Source organism: Solea solea, chromosome 8 (genome assembly GCF_958295425.1).
Source record: "Solea solea chromosome 8, fSolSol10.1, whole genome shotgun sequence".
Taxonomy (NCBI): Eukaryota; Metazoa; Chordata; class Actinopteri; order Pleuronectiformes; family Soleidae; genus Solea; species Solea solea.
In genome coordinates, this window is record NC_081141.1 from 14458319 (window position 1) to 14484336 (window position 26018).

The 26018-nt window shown below is 42.2% G+C and overlaps 1 protein-coding gene across 1 annotated transcript; it reads right to left on the reverse strand.

The window, feature by feature from the left end:
• Positions 1-7488: 7488 nt before the first annotated feature.
• On the reverse strand, positions 7489-25939 carry hic2 (hypermethylated in cancer 2). Its single transcript, XM_058635965.1, has 2 exons — positions 25643-25939; positions 7489-15335 (listed from the first exon to the last, which is right to left on the reverse strand). The coding sequence occupies exon 2, from the start codon at positions 15241-15243 to the stop codon at positions 13495-13497; it is 1749 nt and encodes a 582-aa protein (XP_058491948.1). The 5' UTR covers positions 15244-15335; positions 25643-25939; the 3' UTR covers positions 7489-13494.
• Between the last annotated feature and the right edge of the window lie 79 nt (positions 25940-26018).

Below are 26018 nucleotides of genomic sequence, written 5' to 3' on the forward strand. Positions count from 1 at the left end.
CCAATCACCATATGCCAAGAATGAGCAGAGGAGGCTTGGGGGAGGGCATGGAGAAACTTGGGAGCGAAGAAAACACGGATGAATCCATGGGCTCCACCATAAGCTGCCACTCATTCATTCACTGCAGGTTCCATTATCTCCTGAAGGGTATCAGACGCGGAAGTATCCGATTCCACAGGCACAAACTGACGCTGCAACAACACACGTGCGCGTGCACGCGTGCACTTATTACTGACATCAGCGTGCACAAATACAGGATTGCTCTCGTAAGCTCTCACTGAACAATGCCACCACAATTGCTATGTAAGCATTAGCATAGTAATGGTGTCTTGAATACAGGGTCAGGCACAGCTCTCAGGTTATTAGACCCCCTCCAGGTGCCTCAAATCAAAAAATGACCCCATTCAGCTGTGACTGTGGGCTGTTTTTCTGTGTCAATAAAAACTATTCTTTGTCAGGGCTCGCTGATATTCATGGAATCAAGTATGCGTGTGTACATAAGCAAGCTAATTGTAGTGCAAGGTTCGGGGGCAGGAAAGGATTAGGATTCTTTTTAAAATTATCTTTTGGTTTGCAATGTCCACTTCTGTGTCTATTCTATTGGTGTTAAGTAGAATTAGAAACAGAAAGAAAATCTACAGCTGAATATTCTTGGTAAGACAACTCCTTTTCTTTTCTATTTCGGTCTCTATACATTGATTTAAAAACAACCTCACTAAATACTGTATAAAAAATGGATATTCCCAGGTTTTAATTCATTGTGTGTTGATGAATTAAAAAACATTTTGTCCAACATGATACAAACAGGTTTATTGTCTAGTATTAACCCCATTTCCTCTTGAACGCCCATGTATTCACATGTAATACATTTTAGAATGTCGGAATTATTATTATTAATGATTTTCTTTTGCTTTGCTCTGAAACCCATATCATGAGGCTCTTGGAGCTAGATCATTGAGGTTGGTTTGCAGTGTTTATCACATTAAGTCAATAAACTGGTTTTTATTAATATAAGCTCCATTATAAAGAGGTTCATTAATGAGATTTACTTCAAATGTGAGAATTTATTAGAATACATTGTTGCCATTTTCTCCACAGAGTTCCGACAACAGTGGAAACAATCACAAAGAAAACACCCTAACGCTAATGCATGACTGTTTTGCATTAATATTACATATTGCTGGGAAGGCCAGAGCAAACAATCTAATCACTCCTCCCTTGGGTGAGACTACCTCTGCTCCTTCCCATAATGCTCTCTGGTGGCCTCAGAGCAAAGGGTGTAGCTCTTTGCCACAAGAATTTCCTCCTGCCAAAAAGCATGGCTCTCCTTAACTTAATTTCATTTCCCCTGCTTTCTTCCCAGTTCCTGCTCTTTCTCTGGCACTGAACACAAATTAATATCTTAAAAGACAGTGAAGATAAGGGGGCAAGAGAGGGCAACGCAGACAATGAGCAAAGCTTTCAAACAAAAACACTGACTCTATATCATTGTAGGGAAAGATAGCAAGATAGAGAATTAACCAAAAAAAGGAGGAAAACAAGGACAAATGAGACAGAGGAAAGAAAGAGAAAGGAAAACAGATCAAATTCTGTCCAATTACAGAGGGAGCTGAGGCGTAAAGTGAAATGGGTAGAGGAAGGATGAGGTACTCTGACTAAAGTAACTGGACAGGAAGGAGAGGAGAGGAGAGGTCAGTGGACTGTGGTATTATTTGTTGAAATGAAACATGTAGGTGATCAGTTTAGTAAAGCATGGTCATATGTGCAAATATACCTATTGAACAATGTCTAAACAACACACACACACACACACACACACACGGTATTTTAATTCAGCCTTCTTCCCAATTAAGCTGTTTTCATATGGAACAAGCATGAAATAAAACTCAGTCCATCGAGACAGTGTGTTAACCAGCAGTCACTTCAAAGACATAGCACACTCCTAAGTTATCGGTGTAGTTGGCAGTGCTGGGGGAATGTGAAAGTAAAAACAAACAAACAAGAAACTGTTTTTTCTTCAGACCTCCATGTGAAACCATGCCTGCAAAAACACATGCACATGCATCACAAACGTGAGCGCAGTGTCTAACGCTAGAGCTTGTACACAGCACAAACTGTTCTCATGACTCATTCATGGGTAAGAAAAGCACCAACCTTGTTATTATTATTATTATTGTTATGCCAGTTTGAGTTGTGATAGAAGACCCAACCTGCCTGTCAACATATCTGCCTACATTGACAAGTGGTTCAGTCATCTCACGTGGAAGAAAACTGATTGTTTGAAAAGACTTTTTACATCCTCGCAGCTTCCACAGATAAAAACAACTAATGTCTGTAGCATTCGATCTGTTGTCAAACAGTTCTGATTAAGACTATCAGCTCTACACAACTACTGTGATTCTTAGCAAAGCGTGATTAGGTTTCCCCACGCTACAGAGAGGCAGACACTCCCCTCAGTCACACAATTAATATCATCAAGAACTGCTTTAATTTATTCATTGCAATTAGTATGTAAAGAGCATTTGAAGACATAATGACAATAAAGCTTGTGGCAATGGCCGTGCACAGTGAAAGAGACGACAGACAGGTTTGCTTGAGGATCTGAAGCTGGAAAGTATCCAACGTTTGTCCAAATACAGTAATCACTCATTTTTTTCTTAAGTAGTTGAGAAGAAGCCAGAAAGAACCGCTGATTGAAACATTATATTCACATACAAGAAAGTAATGTGTCACTTTTTAACTGAACTTTAAATGCGTTTCTTCAATGTTTTGTTTTAGGTTAGAAAACAGAGAGGTAACAACTGTGTTGTAATTAAATGAACATTCACGTTTCACTGCATGTAAACAGCAGCCATTCATTTAACCGCAGTTTTTTTTTTTCCACAGAAGACAGTGTGAGCGATTGTGTGCACGAGTGTTTCACTGTGTTTGTGATGCACACACTGATTAACACTCGAAGGCGGTCAGCGAATGACAAATTAGGAGCAAGTTTTAATTCATTTCGCCCACTGAAGGGAATTACAATCCAAATACAGAGATAGATCGACACAGAGAGAGAGAGACATAAACAAATGAATAGAAAGGAGGAGGAGATTAGAGCAAATGAGTTTACCTACAAGCCATGACGCTGATTACTCTTTGAGACAAATATATTTCTCATCGTGATATTCTCCTCCTCCGTCTCCCACGGATAATCTCATAATGGCTTGACTCTGCTTTGTGTCTCATAGTCAAGAAACAGTTGCAAACAGTGGGTGACATCATATTTGTTTTTGCACAGTGAATGAATTTGATATTTGTACCAGATGCTATGAAACATTAATGATCTGCTAACTGCCGCCAACGACTCTTTTCTTTATTTGTTAATTAGCTGACGTTAACAATACATCAATTTGTCACCTTCCCTTTTGACCTTGGAAAGAGCAGTCCATACAACCTTAAAGCAATTCAGTGTTTTTGTTGCTATGTTGATACACTTTGTCTGCGCAAGGGCAAGAATGTCCTTTAAAACACAACATTTAAGCTGGATAAGGGTTTTTTTGAAAAATGTTAACTTATAAACATCTGTATTTCCATGACAACTATTCACTGATGATATGAAGCTTGTGTTGTTGAGAGGACAACTGGCTGTTTCCCAAATCGTACCACAGTGATACTTGGCACCAACTCTGTACAGAGATTAAGATTAAGATTACCTTTGCTTTCCTCGGAGCAATAGGTACGTGAACAAAGCTGAAAAACTGAGACACTGCAATGAAGCAGGTTAGCCACTCGCTTGTCCTTATTTAGCCCTGAAAATGGGATAATGACGATAATGAGTCTGATTACTGAGATGGAAGTCTTGGAGCACAATAAACTAAACTGTCTGTCACAAAGAGAAAAAAAAAGCATTTTTGTGTGTGCCTGTGTGTTACAGCATACAGTACCACTCTGTAAACGAACTGGCATTAGCATGCTCTGAAAGGAGCAGAGCCTAGGGTTGAAGAGAGCAGGTGAAAATCTCACTTTGAATCATTTCCCCTCCCGGACCCTGCCATTGTTCCTGTCCACACACATGGCAGAGGCAGAAAGAAAGGATCCTATTATTCCAGCCCAAGCCTGTTCTCCTCGTTTATCGTTTAAAGAGGGGGAAGAGAGGGGGATATTCTGATGGAAAGCAGGGCCTCTGTGGCAGCCTAGCAGTTGTGTGCCAGCTCAAAAGACTCTGCGGACTGAAGCCGCGGCGGTGCCCACCACCTGCCGAGTTCTTTCTCCTTCATCTCTCCCTTCTCTCTCTGCTCTCTTTCTCTGCCTTTCACCATCAAGCGCTCGGTGACTCAGCAGCTTGGTTCAATTCAGGCTGAGGCCTCGGGAAATAAAGAAAAAAAAAGACGGTTACAAAAAGAGAGAAAAGATTAATTTCTTGAGTGGGGAGAGTGAAAAGCGGTGAAAGAAGCAGACACATACATAGGTACTGTATTTTGTTTTGCCAAAAAGAGAAGCTTCGGCTGCACCTGGCTCTGGATCTGGAGGTGATCTTCAGGGCGGATTGAAGAACTACAAAGTTAATCTCAGTGTACATGTCTTATATAGATCTGAATCTGTGTCTATTTGGCCTCAGCTTCTTGCCAAACCTGCAACACAATCTTTGGACATCCTCCCCGTGCAACATAAACAGACTCGCTGAATTTAAGATCAGGTATTGATGCTCAGAGTGTACTCAGTCCCCATCAATACTGATGGGTTATTGATGAAGGAGTGAGTGAATCCTTGTATCGCACCATAATGAGACCAGTAGTGAGTGAGCGTATACGAGCATGACGAAATAATGAGATATGTCTTAAGTGAGGTGTTTTCATACATACCGTACGTGTGTGGACTCACACAGCAAAATCAATAAAGTCCTACACAAATGGATGTGTACATATATATACCTTGCCTGCAGCGTTGCACTTTTGTGCCAAGACACACGTCCGTCCACTGGGACCAGATCTACTGCACTCTTCCCTAAGGAAAAAAACTAGGAGGAGGGCACATTTAACTACGGATGGAGGGAATGGCCTCACAGGCAGAGGCAGAGGGAGATGAAAAGATGAAGCCGAGATGAAGAAGTGTTGGAGCCTGGGATGCACAAGACTGAGCTTTCTATCAGGGGTCAAGGTAGCAGTGAATCAACATTTCCCCGGATCTTTCCCCTGCTCCACCATGATGCTTATACAGACAACATGGTGCTCTGAGGCATTAATTCAACACACTGTTAATAATTGATGTGCAACGAAGAACACTGAAACATTGTGTATATGTATGTATATATATATATATATATATATATATATATATGTTCAATGTTCTGATGCAATCAGTCTCTCTCTAGCTTTCCTTCATGCTTTATAGCAACTTTGGACCAATAGTAGGTTTGCCTTCAGCGCCTGCCGTCTCTGCTAACCAATTTTTTAAAACATCTATACTTGAAATCACTTTAAAGAGCACATGCAACGGAAAGTTGGTTTATAAAAGGTTTATAAAATTGCATTGCCATTGGTCTGCCTATAACTGCTGTGAAGTACCATAATAAGCTGCACATGTAATGAGTAGAAAGGTGTCTTTACATTTACTGTATATTAGAAAATACACATTTAATGATAAGACGGGGGAAAAACAAAACAGCGAGAAAGCAAATACAGCCTTTTTTAAAATGTTAAATATTTTCTCATATTGAGGTTAAAACAGCCGGGCAACCAAGACAAGAGTCCCTCTGTTAAATATCAGCATTGGAAAAAAGCCGTCTGGTGTTGTAGATAAAGGTGGGTGTGGGATATGTTCGTGTGTGTGTGTGTGTGTGTGTGTACCACTTAAAACAGACGCTGTCCATCTCCCTCGCCCAGCATGGGCAGGCCAGGCATCTTTCATCTACATTCCTCTGATTATAGAGGGACAAGCAGAGGCAAGCCTGGACCCACCTGGGCAGACCCTGGTAAATTCCACTCATGCTCAAAGACCCACTGGGATAAGAAAGTTGGGGAGAAGTGGGGGCGTGTTTTTTTTTTCTCTTCCCCAGCTGAAAAAATATACAGATAATTTACATATGTATCCGCTATGTTTGGGGCCGGTTCTTGAGGAGCCACTACAGCTCTGAACGTGAATGACCTCTGGCAGGCGAACAGGCACTCCAGGTTTTTGCAGTGGGTACCCACCCACCTCAGCCACCCCCCAGCTTTCGCTATTGTGTTTGCTTGGCGCTCATGTTAAGGGGAGAGAGGGGCTCGGGATGGGGGAGGGCAGAGTAGGGCTATCGACACCAGGGCCATTGTTTCTCAGCGACCCCATTCAGGGTCATTTAACATGTGACACCTCTAAGGGCATGGTGAATATCTAATGGAATAGAAGAGCAATAAATGTGCCAGCTCCCTACACTCTGATCAGAGTCAGAATGATATGAAATAAGGCAGGATAGATATGGGGAAGGAGCAGTGAGTGGCAGAGGACACTCACTGGACACTGGACACAGACACAGACAGATAGACATAATGGGAGGGTGGCAGTGGGACAGAACAATGTGAAGCAGACAGCCATTAAGGTGGCTATCTACATACCTGAAGAGGGCGTGTGCATGACTGTGCTGAGAATGTGTTTACTGTGAGTGATGGGTAGGCCGGCAGCCCACAGCCAAGGGCATTTCTGCCTGGGCATCAAAAGAAATATTACAAAGAGACAATGGAGGGAGGGGGCTGCTGATACCCACGTCTGCCTTATAACTACAGGGGGTGGAGATGACAGGGTGGGTGATGGGATTAGTGATAGCAGCATAATTATCTCAACAGGTGCTACTGTTAAAGCTGCTGCTATTTTACGACACTATTTCATTACAAAAGTGCTCTTCTTTGAGACTGGTTCTGCCACAAGTGCGTGCTCGTTGGGAACTGTCGGGTTTCTCTCTGTAATATTGTATGGTCTCAGCCTTTAAAAAGGTAAAGTGTGTACAATTTAGCGATGTTTATTGGCGAATTTGTTGTTGTAGTTGAACATCTCTCACCTCACCCTTCCCTTTCAAGTGAGTTGGAGAGCAATTGTAGCCTCCAGTTTGTGTCAAAACTCAAAATAAAGCCTCTGTACTGGAGTGCCGTGAGATAATCTAAATTGGCACTATAGAAGTAAAACAATGTAATGTTATGTTGAATCTAAAATAATAAACATTATTGTCACATGTTTTTTTTCTGTCCGATGCATGTTGTAAGTGCCCATTTACAGGAGGAATCATCTAAGTTGAAATAATCGTGACTAAATACTGCCAAATATAAGACAACTTGTCCATGAGGGACCTGGGACCACAAGTTGACATGTACAGGCAAAAAATACTTGAGACAAGACACATGTCACCTGTGTGGTGGGGGGGGGGGGGACATCATTCTTTAGGTATTATCTATGAACAGGATCACTTTACACTCACAAAACAATAGAATGACACTTGAGTTCTAAAATAATAAAAAAAAAGAATCCCATAGACAAAGCTTTGGTTTTCAATCAAGCTTTTAATGAAAAGATCATAAAATAACAGTTTATTTTTCCTCACTGCTGTACATTAAGACTGCAAGGTTGTGAGTGCTGAGGTCAGCTGTATTACACTTTTATGACACTTTGAGTTTGCGAGCCCCGTCGTTATGCACGGCGGTAACTCTGACCTGAATACGAGCTCTCAAAAGGAGTGGAGATAAAGAGAGAGCCCAGCCTGGGTGCTGCCAAAAGCCACAAAAGGGGGTCCAAGAGCCCCACCTTAAATACTGGTGTGTGCAGATTAAGTTGTGTTTGAAGTCCACGCGATTGCATCGGTGTTTGCATGAGTGGAGGTGTAATGTGCATGCATGCCAGCAAAAGTGGACCTGGGTGTGTACACCTTTGCATACGAAGTGTGTTTGCCAAAGGGGAGGACTTCCTGGACTTTAATTATTCATCAGCAAAGACACTAAATGTCCATTCCGGAGCCTCTCAGCCCACAGATCCTGATACATTATTGAGAGACTGTTCCTGAAGAAAATGGACCAGAGGGGAAGCTTGATACACCCATATCATGGGCACCTCCACTAATCAACTCTTCAAGTACTACTGAGACACTGACACTGAGCCTTAATACATTTAAAAACTGACTATGTTAATATGTTGCTACAAACTCCATTTCAGGAAAAAAAACACATTTTGGTAATAGATGGACGGCAAAGAAACAGCGGGAGTGAGTATAAACAGTGAGATGTGATGTGAAAAAATAGCACATTTCTGTACAACGTCTGAGGTAATTCTGTGTTTGAGTCACAACTGCACGTCGTCAAGGGAGTTACAGCTGATTCTTACGTGAAATATAAAATGCGGCAGGGCAGAGGGTACAGTCGCCTGGGCATCAACAGAAATGACAGAGGGTCAAAGCGCTAAAGCAAAGGGTCAGACGAATCTGAGATAAAGCAAGGGACAATAAAGCTTAGAGAAGTTTTAATGGCACTGGAGGCCATTTTGAAACTGGCTTTGGTTTAGTCTGCCGAGGTAAGAAGGAACAGCTCCATAATAACTGGACAGACCAGCCCCTCAACTATACAAATGCCTGGAGAGGATGGAAGTAGAAACAACTGTACATGGTGCAACAACAACGCCGAGAAATGAGATGGCAAATTGAATGCTTAGAGCGGAGCATAGTCTCAGTTGAGTTTCCTGCTTTGTAAATTCATTTTAAAGCTTTTGTAACACTGCATAATGATATTTCAAAAACACACAGTAACAATCAAAGGGTGAGAAAATAAAGTCTAAGAGAAAACTACTGTATTGGTAAAATGGAGCGATATTGAAGCACCTGGGTCTTCCCAGAGGCCGTGAAAAACGTACAAAGTGCACTTAGTAAAGCTATCTCACCCATGGTTTCTAAAAACCCTCCACTGTGGAACAGACAGACACTGAACTAAAACATTAAACTTCTTGAAAAAAGAGATAGGAGGAAGTGGCGAGTGGTTAAAGACAAGAACTGTAACGACAGTCTTAGAGGAATATTACCGTTCAGTGGAAAGAAATGTTGATTATGTTCATGTTTCTACTGTGTAAATGTCTTTTGTTTTTTTAATGGTAGCAGCATGGCAACACCCAAGGAGAGCATGTTTGAAAAGATACAGTAGCCTCCATTCTGCACAGGCAGGTCACAGTGTCCTGTCTGTGTCCACAGACACACAAGGAGTTAAAGTTCATCTCCCCTTACGTGCAGTCATTCAGCGAGAACTCAAGAACACATGGGCAAAAAAAAAACACCCAGAGTGAAATACATGAAATTAAAACCCTACAGACTGTCATATATAACTGAGAAAAAAAAAAGATATTAAATGCCATAGACCATTTTTTTTGAGTTCAGAAACATAAAATCAGTTCTCCCTCCAAAAAAAAGTCAACTTCACAGATCATGGTTAATGGCTAGGTATTGGGTCTCAATTTTGATTCTCAGCTAGAAATCCTTATAAACAAAAACAAAAAAAAGGGGGTCCTGCCTCAACCTCAGACTCACACACTGAGCTAAATCTTTGCAGAGGTGAGGGCAGGACCAGAAATAAATACATTCATCACTGACAATAGACATTTGATAAAAAAAAAAAAGAAAAAAAAAAAAAAGAACACTGTCAATAAGTGTTTGCACCAACTTTGTGTGAGGGCCCGGCCAGTCAGAGGTTTGTGCTGCTTTCACCCCCAGAACTCAGGCAGCTAAAGAAAATAGTTTCAAAAACGCCATAAACGCAGAATATAACATTAACATTCACAGTTAAGACGACCAGATGAGCCTGTTTTACATGCAGTGAACAAATCAAAGCTACATTCTCCACATAGGTTTTAGGAAGAGCCAGCATAAGAGATGTACCATGTCACTCGAACAACCCAAACCATACATACACCCACTTCTACATATTAAGAGACCCAAGCAGCAGAGTTAGTCTTCAAGAGCATTTGGGTAAACACAGAGACACAACGTTCAGCTAAAGACCCTGACTAACAATGCCTTTTGATTAATACATCAAGGATGCACAGCAGACCCCCACCAATGCAGCTCCATCAGAAGATAGGCCAGAGGGCAGGGGGACTGGGGCGCAGGGTCACCCCAAAGCCAGCTGGCAGAGGAGGAGGAGGAGGAGGCAAGGTGCCCCTAAAAACACACACCCCTCCCATGAATTGAATATACAACAGTTAAACCTATGTTTGATGCTATGCCTTCATTTTTGGCAGCAACCTCTGTAGTAAAGCATCAAAAAAATAAAAATAAAGACACAAGATCAACCCTCTGAATGGCCGAGCCCCGACTGAGGTCTGTAAAACTGTAAGAGTTTATGTAAACAATGAGATAAATACATACGTTTCTTTTTTTAGAGCCACACATGGTTCCATAATCATTCAAATGTGCTTTGGTTTAAAAAATAGTTTGTGGATTTGGGTATGAGCTTTTCTTTTTTCTTTCTCTCTCTCTCTTTTTTTTTTTTTTAAGTTCTTTGTACAACTTTGCAACTATTTACTGTGTAACTAACTCAAATGTAGACTTGTTTCAAGCTGCCTGGCCTTTGTCAAGGCTCTCTGTGTTAGTTGATAAAGTACCCCCCTGTATATCTTAAATATGAAACTAGTGTTTTGCTTTTCCCATATGATTAAAATACAGAGAAATTGATACAATACTATGTCATACAAATGTAGCTGAGAGTCTGCATTCACAGATGCGGAACAATCCCTGAAGTATTTGAATAGTAGTAGTACTAGTAGTAGTAGTAGTATTAGTAGTAGCAATAGTAGTAGTAGTAGTATGGTCACAGTTTGGAGTTTGGAGGTTTTTTTTCTTCGTTATGCGAGCATTCAAATGCAGCTGCAAAGTCTTCTGCAGAGATGGCTACAGATCTTGTTCTACAAAAACACCTTTTGCATGACAGACATTATGCTGTACTGCACTAAGTGCTGACAAGTACATGTAACATTTGAAGGCAATGCATTGTGGACTCCCTCTAAAGCCAGAAGAGAACACAAGCAACAACAGATCAGGCGATAAATAACATGTTTGTGGTCGGGGGTTGGGGGGGTAAGGAGTGTGAAGATTTCACAGATGTACCATGCAATCCCTAAAAATGTGACAGCTCAAAACAGCAAGACACCAACATCCATCATAACCAAGTAACAACTCTGGGAGTCCAGGACGCAGGTACCTTAAAATGAATGTTCGTAACTGCAGTGGTATCCTGATGACAAATATTTCACAGACCATAACATAAGGAAAAAAAGAGGAATTTCTTAAAAACCAAGAGGACACTTAATCCAACATAATAGAGGAATGCCTATACCAAAAACTTGTAGTGAAGGTTCATGCTCCACAGAGTAACTGTTTAGAGTAGATACACTGGACAGGTTTCCGTGAAACCCCCAGAAAAAAAGAGGAGTCATTCCCAACTCATGGTTGTTTGAGGTAAAGCTTTAAGGGTTCAAAATAATTTAAAATAATTCTGTGATAAAATGAAATACAATCTAAGGATGCTGTAGGAGACAATGAGTTGTCCAGCTGTCCAGTGCATCTCTGCGCCTCCCTTCTTATTACAAGTTTTCACAAGTCTGGCTCAAAAAAAACTAACAAGCAACTTGAACTTCACATTTAAATTCTGATTATAATTCTTATCTTTTTTTATCTTTTGTTTTCTTTTTTTTGGTCTGAAAAGAACATACACAATGTCATCATGTCCTGTTTTTAAAGTCAGGGAATATAAAGTGATAAGGACTCTGGGGGGGAAAAAAAACAAAAAAAAACAAACATGTACAGGGGACATGTTTTAAACTTTACCAGTTCCGTAATGTGGTAAAGTTCACATTATACCGGCCCACCAATCAGCACAAGCTTTCCTTGCAAACTGCAAGAACCTTCCTCAGTCTCAGAGTCATTGGCCAAAACTCCATCAACAGTGGATTTCTTTGTCTGGACTTAGAATATAATTCATAATTTGTTTTATACAGCAAAAAGAAAAATCAAAAGCAAAATAATTTAGTATGCTATATATCTTAAGTACATCTTTTTAAAAACTTTGGTTATGAACTTGTCTAGCAATGTTTGTTAGTTAGCTCTGTTCTCCTCAACATTCATAAGATCTTTGGAACACTATACATCTACACTAACTAACTAACTATTTGCTCCAGGCAGGTAGCTACAGTACACTTTGAAGCGGGGCCACACTGAGCATGGCACCCAAAAAGCTATATTTGACAAGTAAAACAATAGTTAAAACAATATTAAAGTGTAAAATCTATGACCATTAAAAAAAACCTGTGTTGAGAGTTGGGCAGGTTAAAGCATTCGGTGAAAAGTTACCATAATCTACACACTTTTTACAATTAATTACATATGAACTTTAAACTAAACAACAGAGTTTGTAAGAGTAATCAGAGGTAGCAAGGTCAGAAGTCTATACAAATAGACTTTTTTTTTCTTTTTTCTGAGGGGAGGAAAGCTATACAGACAAAAAAAAGCAATAATCAAAACGTACCCACTGAACATAACGTCCAGACTAAAACACCCTTTTCTTAGCCCCATTAAATCCCCACCCCAAACCAAATCCCTCCCCTCCACAAGTTAAACCCCAAGACCTTCCAGTTTTAACATTCACTGAAACATTACAAGCTCTTTAAGTAAAACAAGTACCTCAAAGGGTTCATCTTTCCAACCAGTAATTTCTCCTGGAAGGACTAGCAGGCAAAATTGAAAACAATGAAAAATCCCCTCTCTCTATATATATATATATTAACGTGAACAGCTGTAGAGGACTTAGAATATTTGTTGCCTGTAAAAACTAAATCTTAATTCAATGGTATCCCACCATGGACCTTCTTTCAGGACTTTCAGTTAAAGCATGCAGATGGTCCCAAACCCAGTTATCCCTTCTGTTACATACAGATCCCCATCACCAACATAAAGGATATAAAGCTGTCAGGGTAAAAATAATCTTTTTGCTGAATTATTGCCAGTACTGTTTGCACGGGTTTTTGGTCAAAATAGCACTGAAGAGGGGACTCTTGAGTTCATCCGTTTGAGGAACAATCTGAAAAACTCCAAGAACCATCACTCAGTATAGAGCAGTGGAAGGTTGTTGGTGGGGGTATGAGGTGGTGGTGGTGGGGGGGGGGGGGCTTTATAGTAGTACCCACATTCACATTTGATAGACTTGCAGCACGGACAACAGGTCATGCCACTCCACCATGGTTTCGTGACTTTGGAGAGTGACAGGAGTAAATAGTTCATCTAGAACTCCTGAGAGGTGAGCAAATTATATAAATGATGACATGATTCTTGCATCAACAAGATCCCACTGTCACCAACGGCAACATCATTCACTTAGCCGGGGCACTGTAAACTGGAATTCATATGAAGTACTATGCATGTCTGCATGTGAATGTGTTTGTGTGCGTTTCTTTCCTGTTGAGATGGAAAAAAAGTAGAGAATTTTGTTTTCTATTCCCAGAGTTCTTTGGCTTGATGCAGTTCTAAGAGGGTGAGGTGTGCATTCTCAGGTGACTGATGAGGTTACGCTGCTGGGTAAACTTCCCACCGCACAGCTGGCATTCATACGGCTTCTCCCCAGAGTGAACACGCATGTGCTCTGTCAGACGGTACTGGCGAGTGAAGCGCATGCCACACTCTTCACATGCAAATGGCTTTAGGCCAAGGTGGCTGCGCATATGGCGTGTCATGGTGCCCCTCTGGGTGAACATTTTGCCACAGATGTTGCAAGGGAAAGGCCTGGTCAGCCAGTGGCTCTTTTCATGTTGTCTCAGCGTTGCTGGGTCTTTGTAGCTCCTACTGCAGACTGTGCACTTGAATGGACGCTCAGAGCCTAAGCTGGAAGGACCTACTGGGGCAGACAGGTCCTCTGCTTCCTCTTCATCTTCCTCTTTCACAAAGGTCCCTCCTTCCTCTTTGATGTAGAGCTCATCCTCAGTGTGCGTCTCCACGTGAGCATTGAGCTGCTCAGAACTGGGGAAGCCCTTACCACAAGGAATGCACACATAGAGGTTGTCTCCAAATGCTGGCTCAAAACCTTCCTGTCTGTACACATAGTTGGTGTTTTGATGTCCCCCTCCTGTTCCTCCTTTACCTCCTGCACTCTCTCCATCACTCTGACCACTCTCATCACTGTGGTCCTGGCCATTCTCTCCTCCTTCTTCCTCATCTTTACATTGGAAGGATTGGTCAGAGGCAAAGCTACCACCACTACCCCTGCCAACCCCAGAGGAACGGCCATCTTTGGGACCAACTATCACCCCATTAACCAGAGGCCTCTCATGGTCTTCAGGCTTTAACCCTGTTGCCTCTCTCTTGGGCCATTCATTCTTGCGAGAACCTTGCCGGGACTTCTTCTGGGGTGGGGCACCATCAGGCTGGTTTTGGGTTTCCTCTGAGGTTTTAGAGGAAGGGTTGAGCTCCGTGGTTTCTGTGTCTACACCTAGTAGGGTGGCAGAGGAGTCATCCAGTGAGGCACTGTTGGTTGTTGATACTGAGGCAGATTGAGGGGATTCTTGTGAGTTACTATGTGGGCTCAGGGCATCAGTGGCTGTGCCCGAAGAGGGAGGGCTCTTCTTTGATAGGTCTAGTCCAAGGTCTGGTTCTCCAGCACTCCCTCCACTACTGAGGTTACCGTTACTGCTGCCATTACCACTGTTCCCATTCTTCCCAGAGCTGCCGACAAACATCTCATCATCTGAGAGTTTGTCCCGAAGACCTTCATCTGGCTGTGGCTGGTCTGTGTCAGGTGTTGGAGGATAATGGTTGTTTGGGCCAGCAGGGGTTGAGGAGGACAGTCGTTGGTTGTTGATACGTAAGCGGCTATGGGGACCTGGAGTGGAAGGTTTACCTGGCAGAGGTTTCCCACCACTGCGCTTAAGCTTCTTTCTGCACAGAGCAGCGAGGTCATGGAGCTGGAGGTAGCTGGCTGCGGTTAAGAGGGCACTGAAGTTCTGCTCACTGCTCTGGTCCGATGAGGACAGGAGCTTCCCAGTGTAGATGAAGTCCAGCACTTGTCTGAATACAGAGGGATTAACCATCTCCGTATCAAGGTTAATGAGGTTATCGTGGAGGACCAAAGATTTGAAGTAAATGCTGCTTGCGGCCAGAATGTTCTTGTGGGCACGGAAGAGTGCATTCTCCACCACAATGATAACATCACAGAGGAAGCCTTTGGCTCTCTGCTGGTTGAGTTGCAGCAGCAGGTGTTTGGCATGATTTGGCAGTTCCATTTCCACCTTTCTTCCTTCTTTCTTTCTTTCCTTCCTTCCTTCTTTCCTTCTCTCTCTCTCTCTCTCTCTTCCTACACGAACACCACCTGAAGCTGAAAGAAAAATAATGAAAAAAGTGATTAGTATTACATTGCAGACATTAAGAAGTGATAGATTGGTATCAAATAATAGGTTACCCAACTGTGTATAAGGCAGGGAAATTAAATTAATGTGTAATGGTCTTGTACAGAGAACACCACATTTGAGCTGGTAAACATTTGCGCCAAACCCTTGCGTTCCTCAGCCTTTAGTTAAAAAAAAAAACAACTCTGACATATCTAACAGTGAAACTCCACATGTCCCGTCTCCAACTGTGAGTACATCAATCCAAGCTTTTAGCTCTCACAGGAAATTAGCAACCTGTTAGCACATCATGCCACACAATACCATGGCAACTTAGAAACAAGAACCCTCCTTCCCTCTCATTTTTCTTTTCATGCAAATTGCAATCCTACATGGGTCAGGTTCTGATTGCACATATTGCACAGAAACCGAAGGCTGGAGAAGAACAAAGAGTAAAGTAACTACTTTTCGAAAAAAGGTGCCTCCTCTCATCTTCTTTTCCATATCTATGAGGTGCAACTCCAGTTTCGGTGGGATGCCCTCTTTGGAAAACACATCTCCATTAGGTCATGGTAATGTCAGCCCTGCCCCATTGTCTAGAGGCGGGGAGGGTCAGTGGCACAACAGGGCCTGGGGAGAGGGATTAGGTGACACCTGAGCAGGTAAAACTACATAGGAGCTAGGGCAGAAGTGGGTGGGGGTAGGTGGCTCAAAGACAAGGACAGTACCACTCGATCCTCCAGAGAGGCACCCATTTATGGAATTAGGGCAGATGAATCTCTTTCACTGTTAAACTACATACTGATGACCTATTACACACCATGGTGCTCCACTTTTATCCTGACAATGAGGGCACACTTTTTTGGAAAGAAATTTAGCAGAACTGATTTGGAACCTACACACAGCTGTGTGTGTGATGGTAACAGTCGGGTTAGTCCTGCTTTAGACAGCAGGGCATGTCCCTGACTCATGTTCAGCATGCTTTAAAGCCCTGAGCCTAAAATGAAACCACATCTTTAATGCCCATTATCAGAGTACAGTATGCCATATTACAGGAGATTACAGAGTGATGCAGAGAAATGCTTAGCTGAAGCTGTAAATACATATGGATGTGTGCCATTTAAATGCTGTGCCAAATTAGAGATTGACTGAAAATCATATTTCATTATATGCAGTAGGAGAAAAGTGGTTCCTTTAGTTGCTTGAGACACACACACACACAGACACACACACACACACACACACACACACAACTACACAAAACTGAACTCATAACCAAAACATCTCAGAGGTAATGCTGCATCTGAACCTATCAGACCAAATCACATTCTATAAATCACAGAAATCAGGGTTGCTTGTGTAGTCTGCAACAATGCATTTTTTAATACTAATGAAGAACAAATATTTATAAACGAATATAGTTCACCACCAATTCTTTTTGGATGGAAGAAATGAGAATTCAGGTAGCTTATGCTGGATCTGCGAGTCACAGAAACTGAAATTTCCAACCTAACATTCGTAGTTGAGTGAATAACTTTAAAACTGCAAACTGCCCTAAAGAAAGTGATAATAAATGTAAGACTTGTCAAACATGGATGTTCAATATACTGATGTAAAAGTAGTTCAGAGGTTAGAGTAAATATTGTGCAAGAAAAAAACAAGGGTACTTTTGTAAAAGGGAGACGTCTGGTTGATGAACCCAAGTCAGCTCTGTGGAACATTCATGGTAGCTGATACAATCAGCTGGAGTGATCATTACTCTCAGGACCAGGCCTGGGCTTGCCCCTGATGCTTTGACACTACCACTCATGGCCGTCTTCACCATCCCCCCATCTTTCTGATGCTTTTCTCTCTCCTCCCACCCTCACCAGTTTCTCACCGGGCATGCAGACACATCCCAGAAACAGTTCACAATGTAATTCACAGTGACCCATTCTGCAATACATAATCAAGGTCTGCTGCACTTAATTGCAGAATGTGCTACAGGGGCGTATGGCACTCAAACCTGCAGGCGGTAAGGGATAAGAGGGCTGCGAGAGAGAAAGGCCTCTGCTGCGATGCCAGCCAGGAAGCCATATATCAGTCAAGTCTTTCTCTTAACACACACACACACACACACACACACACACACACACACCTCTGTGGGCTTTATGGGGGGATTCAAGAGGCTTTTCCAGCAGACCGACATAAAAGGGGGCTGGGCTCAGAGTAGAGAAGCCAGCTCAGGAGGAGAAAAAAAAAAAAGAGCCATCCCCCACCCCCTCCTCCTCTCATCCTGAGTCCTCGCTCTCCTCCCCCCATCACCCACACAGCTACCCTCTCCAACTGGCCTCTCCAGTGCTGTGCCGTGCCGGTTGGATTCCAGGGAGCTGCTAATGGATTACGGCTGATCTATATGCAGCTAGGGTGGTACACGTGTAGGCCCAGCTCCCCTTCCAGTGGCGCTGCCCAGGAAAACAGGCTTAATACCACAAGAGACAGATAGAGCGACCATGATGGTGCAGACCTATCAGTGAATGCACAGTGCTCTTTGTGGGAACATATCATTTCAAGATGGATGTTCTATTACAATAACAACACAGCAAGCACTATGGTTAAAGTGAAAAGTCACCGACGGATGAACCCTTAGAAAGATGATGCTTACGCTGGGTATGCACGTTTCGTTGTTGGCAAGCAACAAGGTATTATGCCCTGGTGAGGACTTCCTCAGACCAAATATGGCACTACATACCAACCAATACCAGTGCTTATGCTCGGACTGCAGACCAGGGTAGATGTTGCCCTTCAAGCACAGCTACAGGATCAACTTACCTTGCTGCAGTGTAACCTTTTTATGACATGTGGCATAATGATAGAGGAGCCAAGTGCATTTTAAAAACACAGCAACCTTCTGTTGAGCCTAAACATTAACTTGGTTCAGCGGCCTGCTGATGAATAGATGAGCAGGGATGTTTACCCCGACTTGACAGACAAGTTCTGGATAACATATCCTGTGTGTTGAACTAGGACTGAAAACTGTTAAAATATGAGTCAACTTGCCCCCAGCAGTGACTTAATTTCAGTCCTTTTAAAATTAAACTGGTTACACTAGGGATCTGGACGATCTGGTTTGTCTTCATTTACTACTGCCTGCCCCACTGCATCCCTTTTCCACGGAGTTTACAGATTAAACAGTGACCAAGTAAACCTTTCAGAGTCAGTGTTCATGCAGCGAAGGTGACAGAGAGCGGTGGGCTGTGGCACTAATCTCCTGAGCAGAGGGTAGAGAGCCAGGAGTGAGGGGCAGAGGTGAGGCAAAGTCCTGTGGCGGAATAACAAAACACACCCTACTACTGTGAAAGGTCGTCCACTAACAACCAACGGAAAGCATGGCCAAGTGGGATTTTAAAACATATTCAACCTGGGCTTTATAGCAGGGTTCTATGGTTCATACCAAATCCTTTACATATTTTACAGTAATGACTTTCAGAACTGTGTAGATGCTCACACTGCACAAGGCAGAATTGGCAGAAGAGAAGGATTTGCAGGTAAGCAGACAGAGAAAGAGAGCCAGTCTCAAGGCCTGTATTTGATGTGTGTGTGTGTGTGTGTGCGTGTGCACACACACTCAGAGACAGTGCACTTAAAGACATGCACACACGCCTGGAGTGTATGCTGGTGGGCAGAGGGAGTGGGGGAGGGGTTAGGGGGATGGTACAAAGCCAGTTTGAAATACAAACACAGAGCGACCACCTCTGAGCCATTTCAACATGGCTGACGTTGCTGTATGGGTAAGGTTGATCCGAGCAGGACTCCTGGGTACAGCAATTATTTGAGTTTCACTTCTCTCGTGAGTGAAAGGACGGCTCACTCAATGCAATGAGGAGATTAAACCGAGCAACTGTGGGGGGTTTTTCCTGCAGCCCATTCTGCGTGCTCCTTTACACCTGTGTAATACCTGCTACGTTACAGGAAACATCACAACCATTTCTGTAAATGATTTGTGATTTCATTTTCAAAAAACATATTTTTGAAACTTTGACAGGTAACAAACAGATAGTGGGTGAGCAGTTTGACACCTATATAATTTTTTTTTGTTTTTTTAAAACAGCGTTTTGGACTGACAGTATTTTCTTACTGTACATGTTTCACACATAGAATGCTGTTCTGCTGTGAAAGCCAGCTGACTTGTTTCGGTTGTAAATCGCAGTTGGGTGTTGGTTACAAGGAGGCACGAATACGAGTAATGATGTTTCCATTCATCCAGCAACACTGCTGTCACAGCGATACCATCGCTGCCAGGTCTTTGTCAGGCTCATGGACACAAGTGAAAGTCTTTTCATGAAGCCTGTTGCGTGTAGAAATTAAATATTTACTCCCTGGCTGAAATAAAGCAGCGCTAGCCCAGTTTTCTTAATACCTTTGTTCTTAGTGTATTAGTAGTATTCAGGAAACCATGTTCTTGCTTGAAGTAGACAGTGTGCAGCTAGTTAGGATAAAGTAAATGCACTGATTTGCCCTGCAATTAAAACAGTCATCTGTTTAATTTAATATGTCTCCAAGGTTCGCAGCACATTAATCTTATATTTCAAAAAAAGCTGTGTGTCGTTGTAGTCACTTTAAGTGTCATTGTTGCTTTCCACTGGCAGCCCATAGAGAGAGCATGGCTGTTCAAACAGGTGCCATGTTGTGCAGACAGCTTTTAGTCAGAGACTACAGACGGTGAAATAATAAGTGAAATCACCTGCTGTGGGCTTTTCTTAGACTAAAAACCTTGCCTATATGGCCAACGGTTTGAAAAGCTTTAATACAGGGTATTTGCTGGAATTCTGGACGTGGATCCAATTCCAGTTACGAAGGCTTCAGAAGAGAAGTTCTGCTGAAGGGAAACATGAAGAGAAGCAGCAAAACGTGGATCTGTCCTGTGCACAAGATGGATTTCTGCCGAATTGTTATACAAGATATACATGCTTGTGTGCAGGTATGTATAGTCTTGGTAGAATACACACACACATACACACATAGGACAGGGCATTAATACCAGTGGGAAAAAAATGGCAGCAATGTGAGTCTTAACCCTTTTTTTCCTCCATCACATCACAACAGGAGGTCATGAATGAATGTGTTCTGTGGTGTACATGTCAGCCACAGGTAACACTAGACACTAAAGCCACAGCCAAGTCTAGAGGGAGTAACAGGTATACAAGTGTGCTCTCTCTCTCATGTGTGCATAAATAGCACACACACACACACATCAAAATGTTCCCAAAATTCCTCTCCCTCACATTCGCTGTTCAGTCATTCAAAGCTAATTAAACTTCTTAGGTCCCTTCTCATTTAATTCAATGTGGCATTAGCTCCAGAGATGGGACAATTTAAAGTCATGATTAAAAGGACATGATAAAACATCAATAACAAGCTATCGGATTACGACACACACACACAGCGGAGGGGAGATGACTGGAGCAGAAGGCCAGATGTAAGCAGTGCTAAAAGGAATGTTAATAATTTCACTTCAATTCCAGTGTTCAGGCAGCGCTAAACGGTCATTATATGAGGCTAAAAATAAAGTGCTAGTGTCCAGATGTCCAGTATTTTCTGTTTTTTTTTTTTTTTTTACAGTGTTTTTACCTTCTGTCTTTCTAGCAATGCAGTACTCAAGAGATGTCACTTACTGCCAACCTCTTTTCAATACAGCTTCATTTTCAATTAGGCTGTTCCCATCATCCACACATTAAGCAGTCATTTCCAAGCTGCTGCACTACAATCTTTATTTCAGAGCAATGCCGCCTGACAGATTAACCACATGTATATAAAAAAGTTAAAAGGCAACGGCTGAGCTGTGACTTCTGCTACATTTGCTTATAAAGCAATCACTCTGGGAGAAATCTTTGGAGTGCATTTTACGTCCATGACAGCTGCTGCTGTGTGGTCAGTTGAATGACATGCCGAGAGAGGCGTGCAACCTCAAATGGAGAAATACTGGCTTCCGAGTGCAACTAGGGTTCATCTAAGCAGATGCTGGATTGGTCACAAGGTGGGGTTTTTTTTTATCCAGGAGAAAAAGTCACTTAAGGAGGGTTGTGAGAATGTGTAAATCTAGCAAAAAACGAGGTAAGTTTGCAACACTGCCTGTAAATATCCCCTGATTAAATAATAGAAACGGTTTGCGGCAAATCACTGTCAATCATCATTGACAGAGCAGTGGTTGATGGGGAGACTCCAGCACCAGCAGTATATACACAAAGTGAGGCAAAAAACATATAATAAAAATATTTGAATGAAAAAACTAACCAGGTGGTACTAGTAAGGCTTATCTTATTTGTTTTCATAGTACAGAATTATAATGGATCTAAAAATCAAGAGTTAAGTCTTCATATCAACATATCTTAATCCTTTCAAAATACCTGAATGGGTTTGTCTTTGTGACACAATGGATCCAAGGAACTTCATGAATGTTGACGTTCAGATCACATGTATCCGATTCACACTGGTCAAAAAACCTGCATAATCCCAAATTTAAACAGGTCAAATAAATAACTGGTTTTAATCAGCTTTGGCTCTGAATGGCATTAGTGGGAATGCAAGACAAAAGTGAATACGCAAATATCTTCTTAATCCGTTTCATTTTTGGAAGTGATGCACAGTCGGGCAAATTCAGAGTCGGACTCTGACACTTTTTTAGCAGGTTTGCACAGGTTTATAAAAATCCCAGGTAAAACTGCTAACGTGCAAATCCAGGTATTAAATATAAGGTTACTACGGTCTTTCTGTTGTGCGTGTTTCTTTTTCACTATACTGCATTTATTTTGTGACTCAATCGCATCTTATGTTCCCCGTGTAGAAATGAATTAGAGACTGAAGAATGCTTAGACTTTCACTAAAAACACCAGCGATACTATTTAGCAGCTGACACACACACACACACACACACACACACACACACACACACACACAGAGAGAGAGACTGTACCCATCTCTGTGAGCTCAGCAACGTTCTGTATCATCTAAGCTTTTTTTATCCACAAGAAACCAGCATTGAAGGAGCACCGAAAAGCTATTTTTAGGTCCCAAAGTGAAAGAAAATCTGAAAATGTCACCCTTGCAGTTTTGTGTATATACAACTAATATGCTATATGACGTCATCTTCTTATTCTTATGTTTGGAGTGTGTTTGGTCACTTTATGATGATTCTTTCCTTTCCTTAGTCCCACTGGCTTTCTTTTCTGTGATGTGTATACACTGTAATATATACTTGTCTGAATAAAGCTTTATTTTAAAAGAAAATTGATAAATAGCTGTGTCTATGGAAAACTTTTTTTTTTTTAAATGAAAAAGATTATACAGGGAAAGTTCTGTTTCCATGTGGATTTTTTTTTTGTGTGTGTATTTTCTCTCATTTTCGTCTGTCCTGTTTTCTTTGTTCTATCCTGATACTATTGTTGTTTGTTTGTTTTTAACCGTGTCTCGTTGTATATTATCTCTTTTTCAAAATGGAATAGGGTTTGATTATAGAAAAAAGTGAAGTAATCACCTACTTCACTAACAAGCAAACATATGATTAGTGTGATTAAATGCCCTCTGTCTTTCGGGAATCAATTCTGATGACGAGATTAAAAAGAAAAACCTACATAAAAAAGCAGCAGACCCACATGACCCAATGCCTAATGTTTAGGTTAAGGACAGAGGGCACGTTGGGTAAGGAAAAGATCCTGTATGGTCCGAGGTTTTACAGAGCTGCGGCCGCCCCCCTCCTCTTCCTCCTTCAGCCTTTACACACTGCATAACCTTCTGGCTATCAGCACTACATTCCAATGACTGTCTTCTTCTTTAAGAACAACAACCCTGCCCTAAGGAGTTTTTTTTTTTTTTTTTTTTCACCATAGAACAAACCAATCTGCCCTGGAACAGACAACACCAACACACAGATCTGTACAGACATGACAGCAGCGCACAATCTTTAAGTCCTCGTCCAACATGTCAGCAGAACGCATTGCCTTCTTCACTGCATCGTGTTCCTTACACATGCCACTGTAGGCCATGGCCACAATGTACACAGGATACTACTGTGGGCCTGTTTTGAGAAGAGGAAGGGACAAGTAGGATGAGGCAAGACCAACGCACTGATCATGAGAATCATGAGGCACACACATGGGCCTCATATTACACTCCAGGCTCCACTTTGAAATCCATAGTAATCAATCAAACTAGTCACACTGATCAGTTGTCTTGATTAAATCAACTTAGATGTACCAATGTGTACATGTCTACATTTGAAACTTGGCAATACAATATGGCGGTAAATTGACAACTACACATTTTGGTCTCTTTTCTGCTTCTGTGGAGTCCAGGTAGTGATACCAGTGTGTGATTACCTGTTAAAGTTAGTTAAATCCCAGGGTGATCACACGGACTACACTCATGATGGCAGTGCAGCCAGGAGCCGTGTTCCGGCTTCACAACGCCTCAGCAAACGTATAGACGGTGTAAAAACTCACATCCATTACGCCAAGCCTCGAGTTCATCTGTGTCGCCCAAAAGCTGACAAGCAACGCTGAGCTAATTGGCCGACAGGCGGTGGCGACTACACAGTGTAACTACTCATCTGGGAGGTGTAACCTATCACAATATAGTCCTATAATCTTCATATAGACTGAACCACACTTTAGCCCCGAGCAGGAAGAGAGGTTATGAAAATAGATGTTAGCGTGATCTTCGTGTTTGCCCTAAAGTGGCGACTGAAGTTGTATGAAAACTAGTGTCTCATCATTAAAAGAACACGGAAACTCTAGTTATTAATGGAGGGGGGAAAAAAGGCACCGAGTGTCATAAAAGTGAACACAGTGCTAAAAATAAAACATTATTAATGCAAACTGCATGTTGTTGTTGGACAAGTGAGGACCACTGTCCAAAACCTTTAAGTCAAACATCCCAAATATAATATTTCATAAAACAAACTGTCAGAATGACTTACATTGTATACAACAGAAGAGGCAAAATAGGACTATATAATGTGTTTTCCCTTCCCTGTAAATGTGTAGTGGACCGGGAACGATTTTCACACATACACACAACTGAAATTGTGGTTAAAGAAAACCACATTACTGGGATTCCTGGGCCTTATTATCTCCAAGCCCCTTGGTACTTTTAACCACTCTAATCACCTGAACAGCCGAGCTGCGTCCACACCTGAGCTCATGCATTGTTTTAGCAGCAGCAGCATTCAGGAGCCAGGTGAACTAATGTTCAACCTTTGTTTGTGTTTGTGTGAAAATCAATATCATGCAACAGTGTTTTATAAATAAAAACTAAAATGCAGAACACAAATAAGCCACAATGTAACGTTACACCCACACTGTACTCACAAAGATAGTCGATGGAGAGCAGTAGCTCACCTATAAAAACACACACACTGTATCAATACGCGATGCGTTTAGGAACCTTATAATGTAACCGTGTGCACACCACGGTGGCTAATTATGTGACACAGTTTTGATTCGCCTTACCTAACACTCGTGGATCGTGTGCGACACATAAACAATGAAGAATGAACTGCTACATCATCATCATCAACATCAGTGATTATCAGGATGAAAGCGCAACAACCCGAGCGTAAAATCCACAACAACACTGCGAAATCAATTAACGCATTAATTGGAAACTATTGCTCCATATGTATGCATGTAGATATAAACATTTAGGGGGGGGGGGACAGGTAGATGTATCATAACATGACGGCGATCGATTTACACGAAGCCTTCACTTGATTAGCTCAATGAACTTATTGGATAATGAGAGAGAGAAAGAAAGAAGTGAGGAAACGTGCTGCGGCCACACGGCGCTGGATCATTTTCTGTCGCTTTACCAGAAAACCTGGTTCATTATTTCATACACACACACACATACATACATACACTCACTCGCCCAGAGAGACAGAGACAGAGAGAGAGAGAGAGAGAGGTGTCTCTTACAAATCGCACGACGCCAAAAATAAACAGCAAAAAACATTTTTGCAAGCGTTAGATTTCACGGCGAAGAGACGCGGAGGTAGAGTCGTACAACCACAGCGAGGCTTCTGCCCCAGCGTGCCCAGCAGACTGGTACAGAGCCACAGCAGAAGCTTTTTGTTGGCACGCTGTGGAGAGAAAAAAAAACACACACACACACCAACGAAAACCGTGCGATTCGTGCAGCAGCTGAGAGAGAGAGCGAGATAGAGAGGGGGAAAAAACACACAATCCGACGCGTATAAACGTAAAAAGGACATCGCGACACATTCACACTCCAAGTCAAAGAGGAAACGTTTCTTTAAAAATACCTTATCACATCGGTAGGATCGGTCTCAGGCGTTCTTTACCATCCTCTAGCTCATCTCACAGCTTTCGGGACGCCATGTTGCAAGCTTATGACGTTAGGCTTCCTCACCCCTGACCCACATTTGAATAGGAACCAGCCCCAGAGTGCAGCAGCAGCAGCAGCAGCAGAGAAAACGTCCCACTGTGGGAGGGTTTGGCCACTTTCTCAGCAGCCCAGGACCCCCGGCAGGCAAACTGTACCTGCTGCAAGATGGCAGAGAGGAAGAAAGACGAGAGAGGAGGGAAGAGGACGATCTACTTTCTATACCATACATATAAATATATAAATAGAATCTATAACATTGCTGGGTCTTCAGCAGCACCAGGCATGACCATCTC

Bases quoted from the DNA above. Each gene is read 5' to 3' on its own strand.
- hic2 (XM_058635965.1), bottom strand. From the start codon at position 15,243: ATGGAACTGCCAAATCATGCCAAACACCTGCTGCTGCAACTCAACCAG.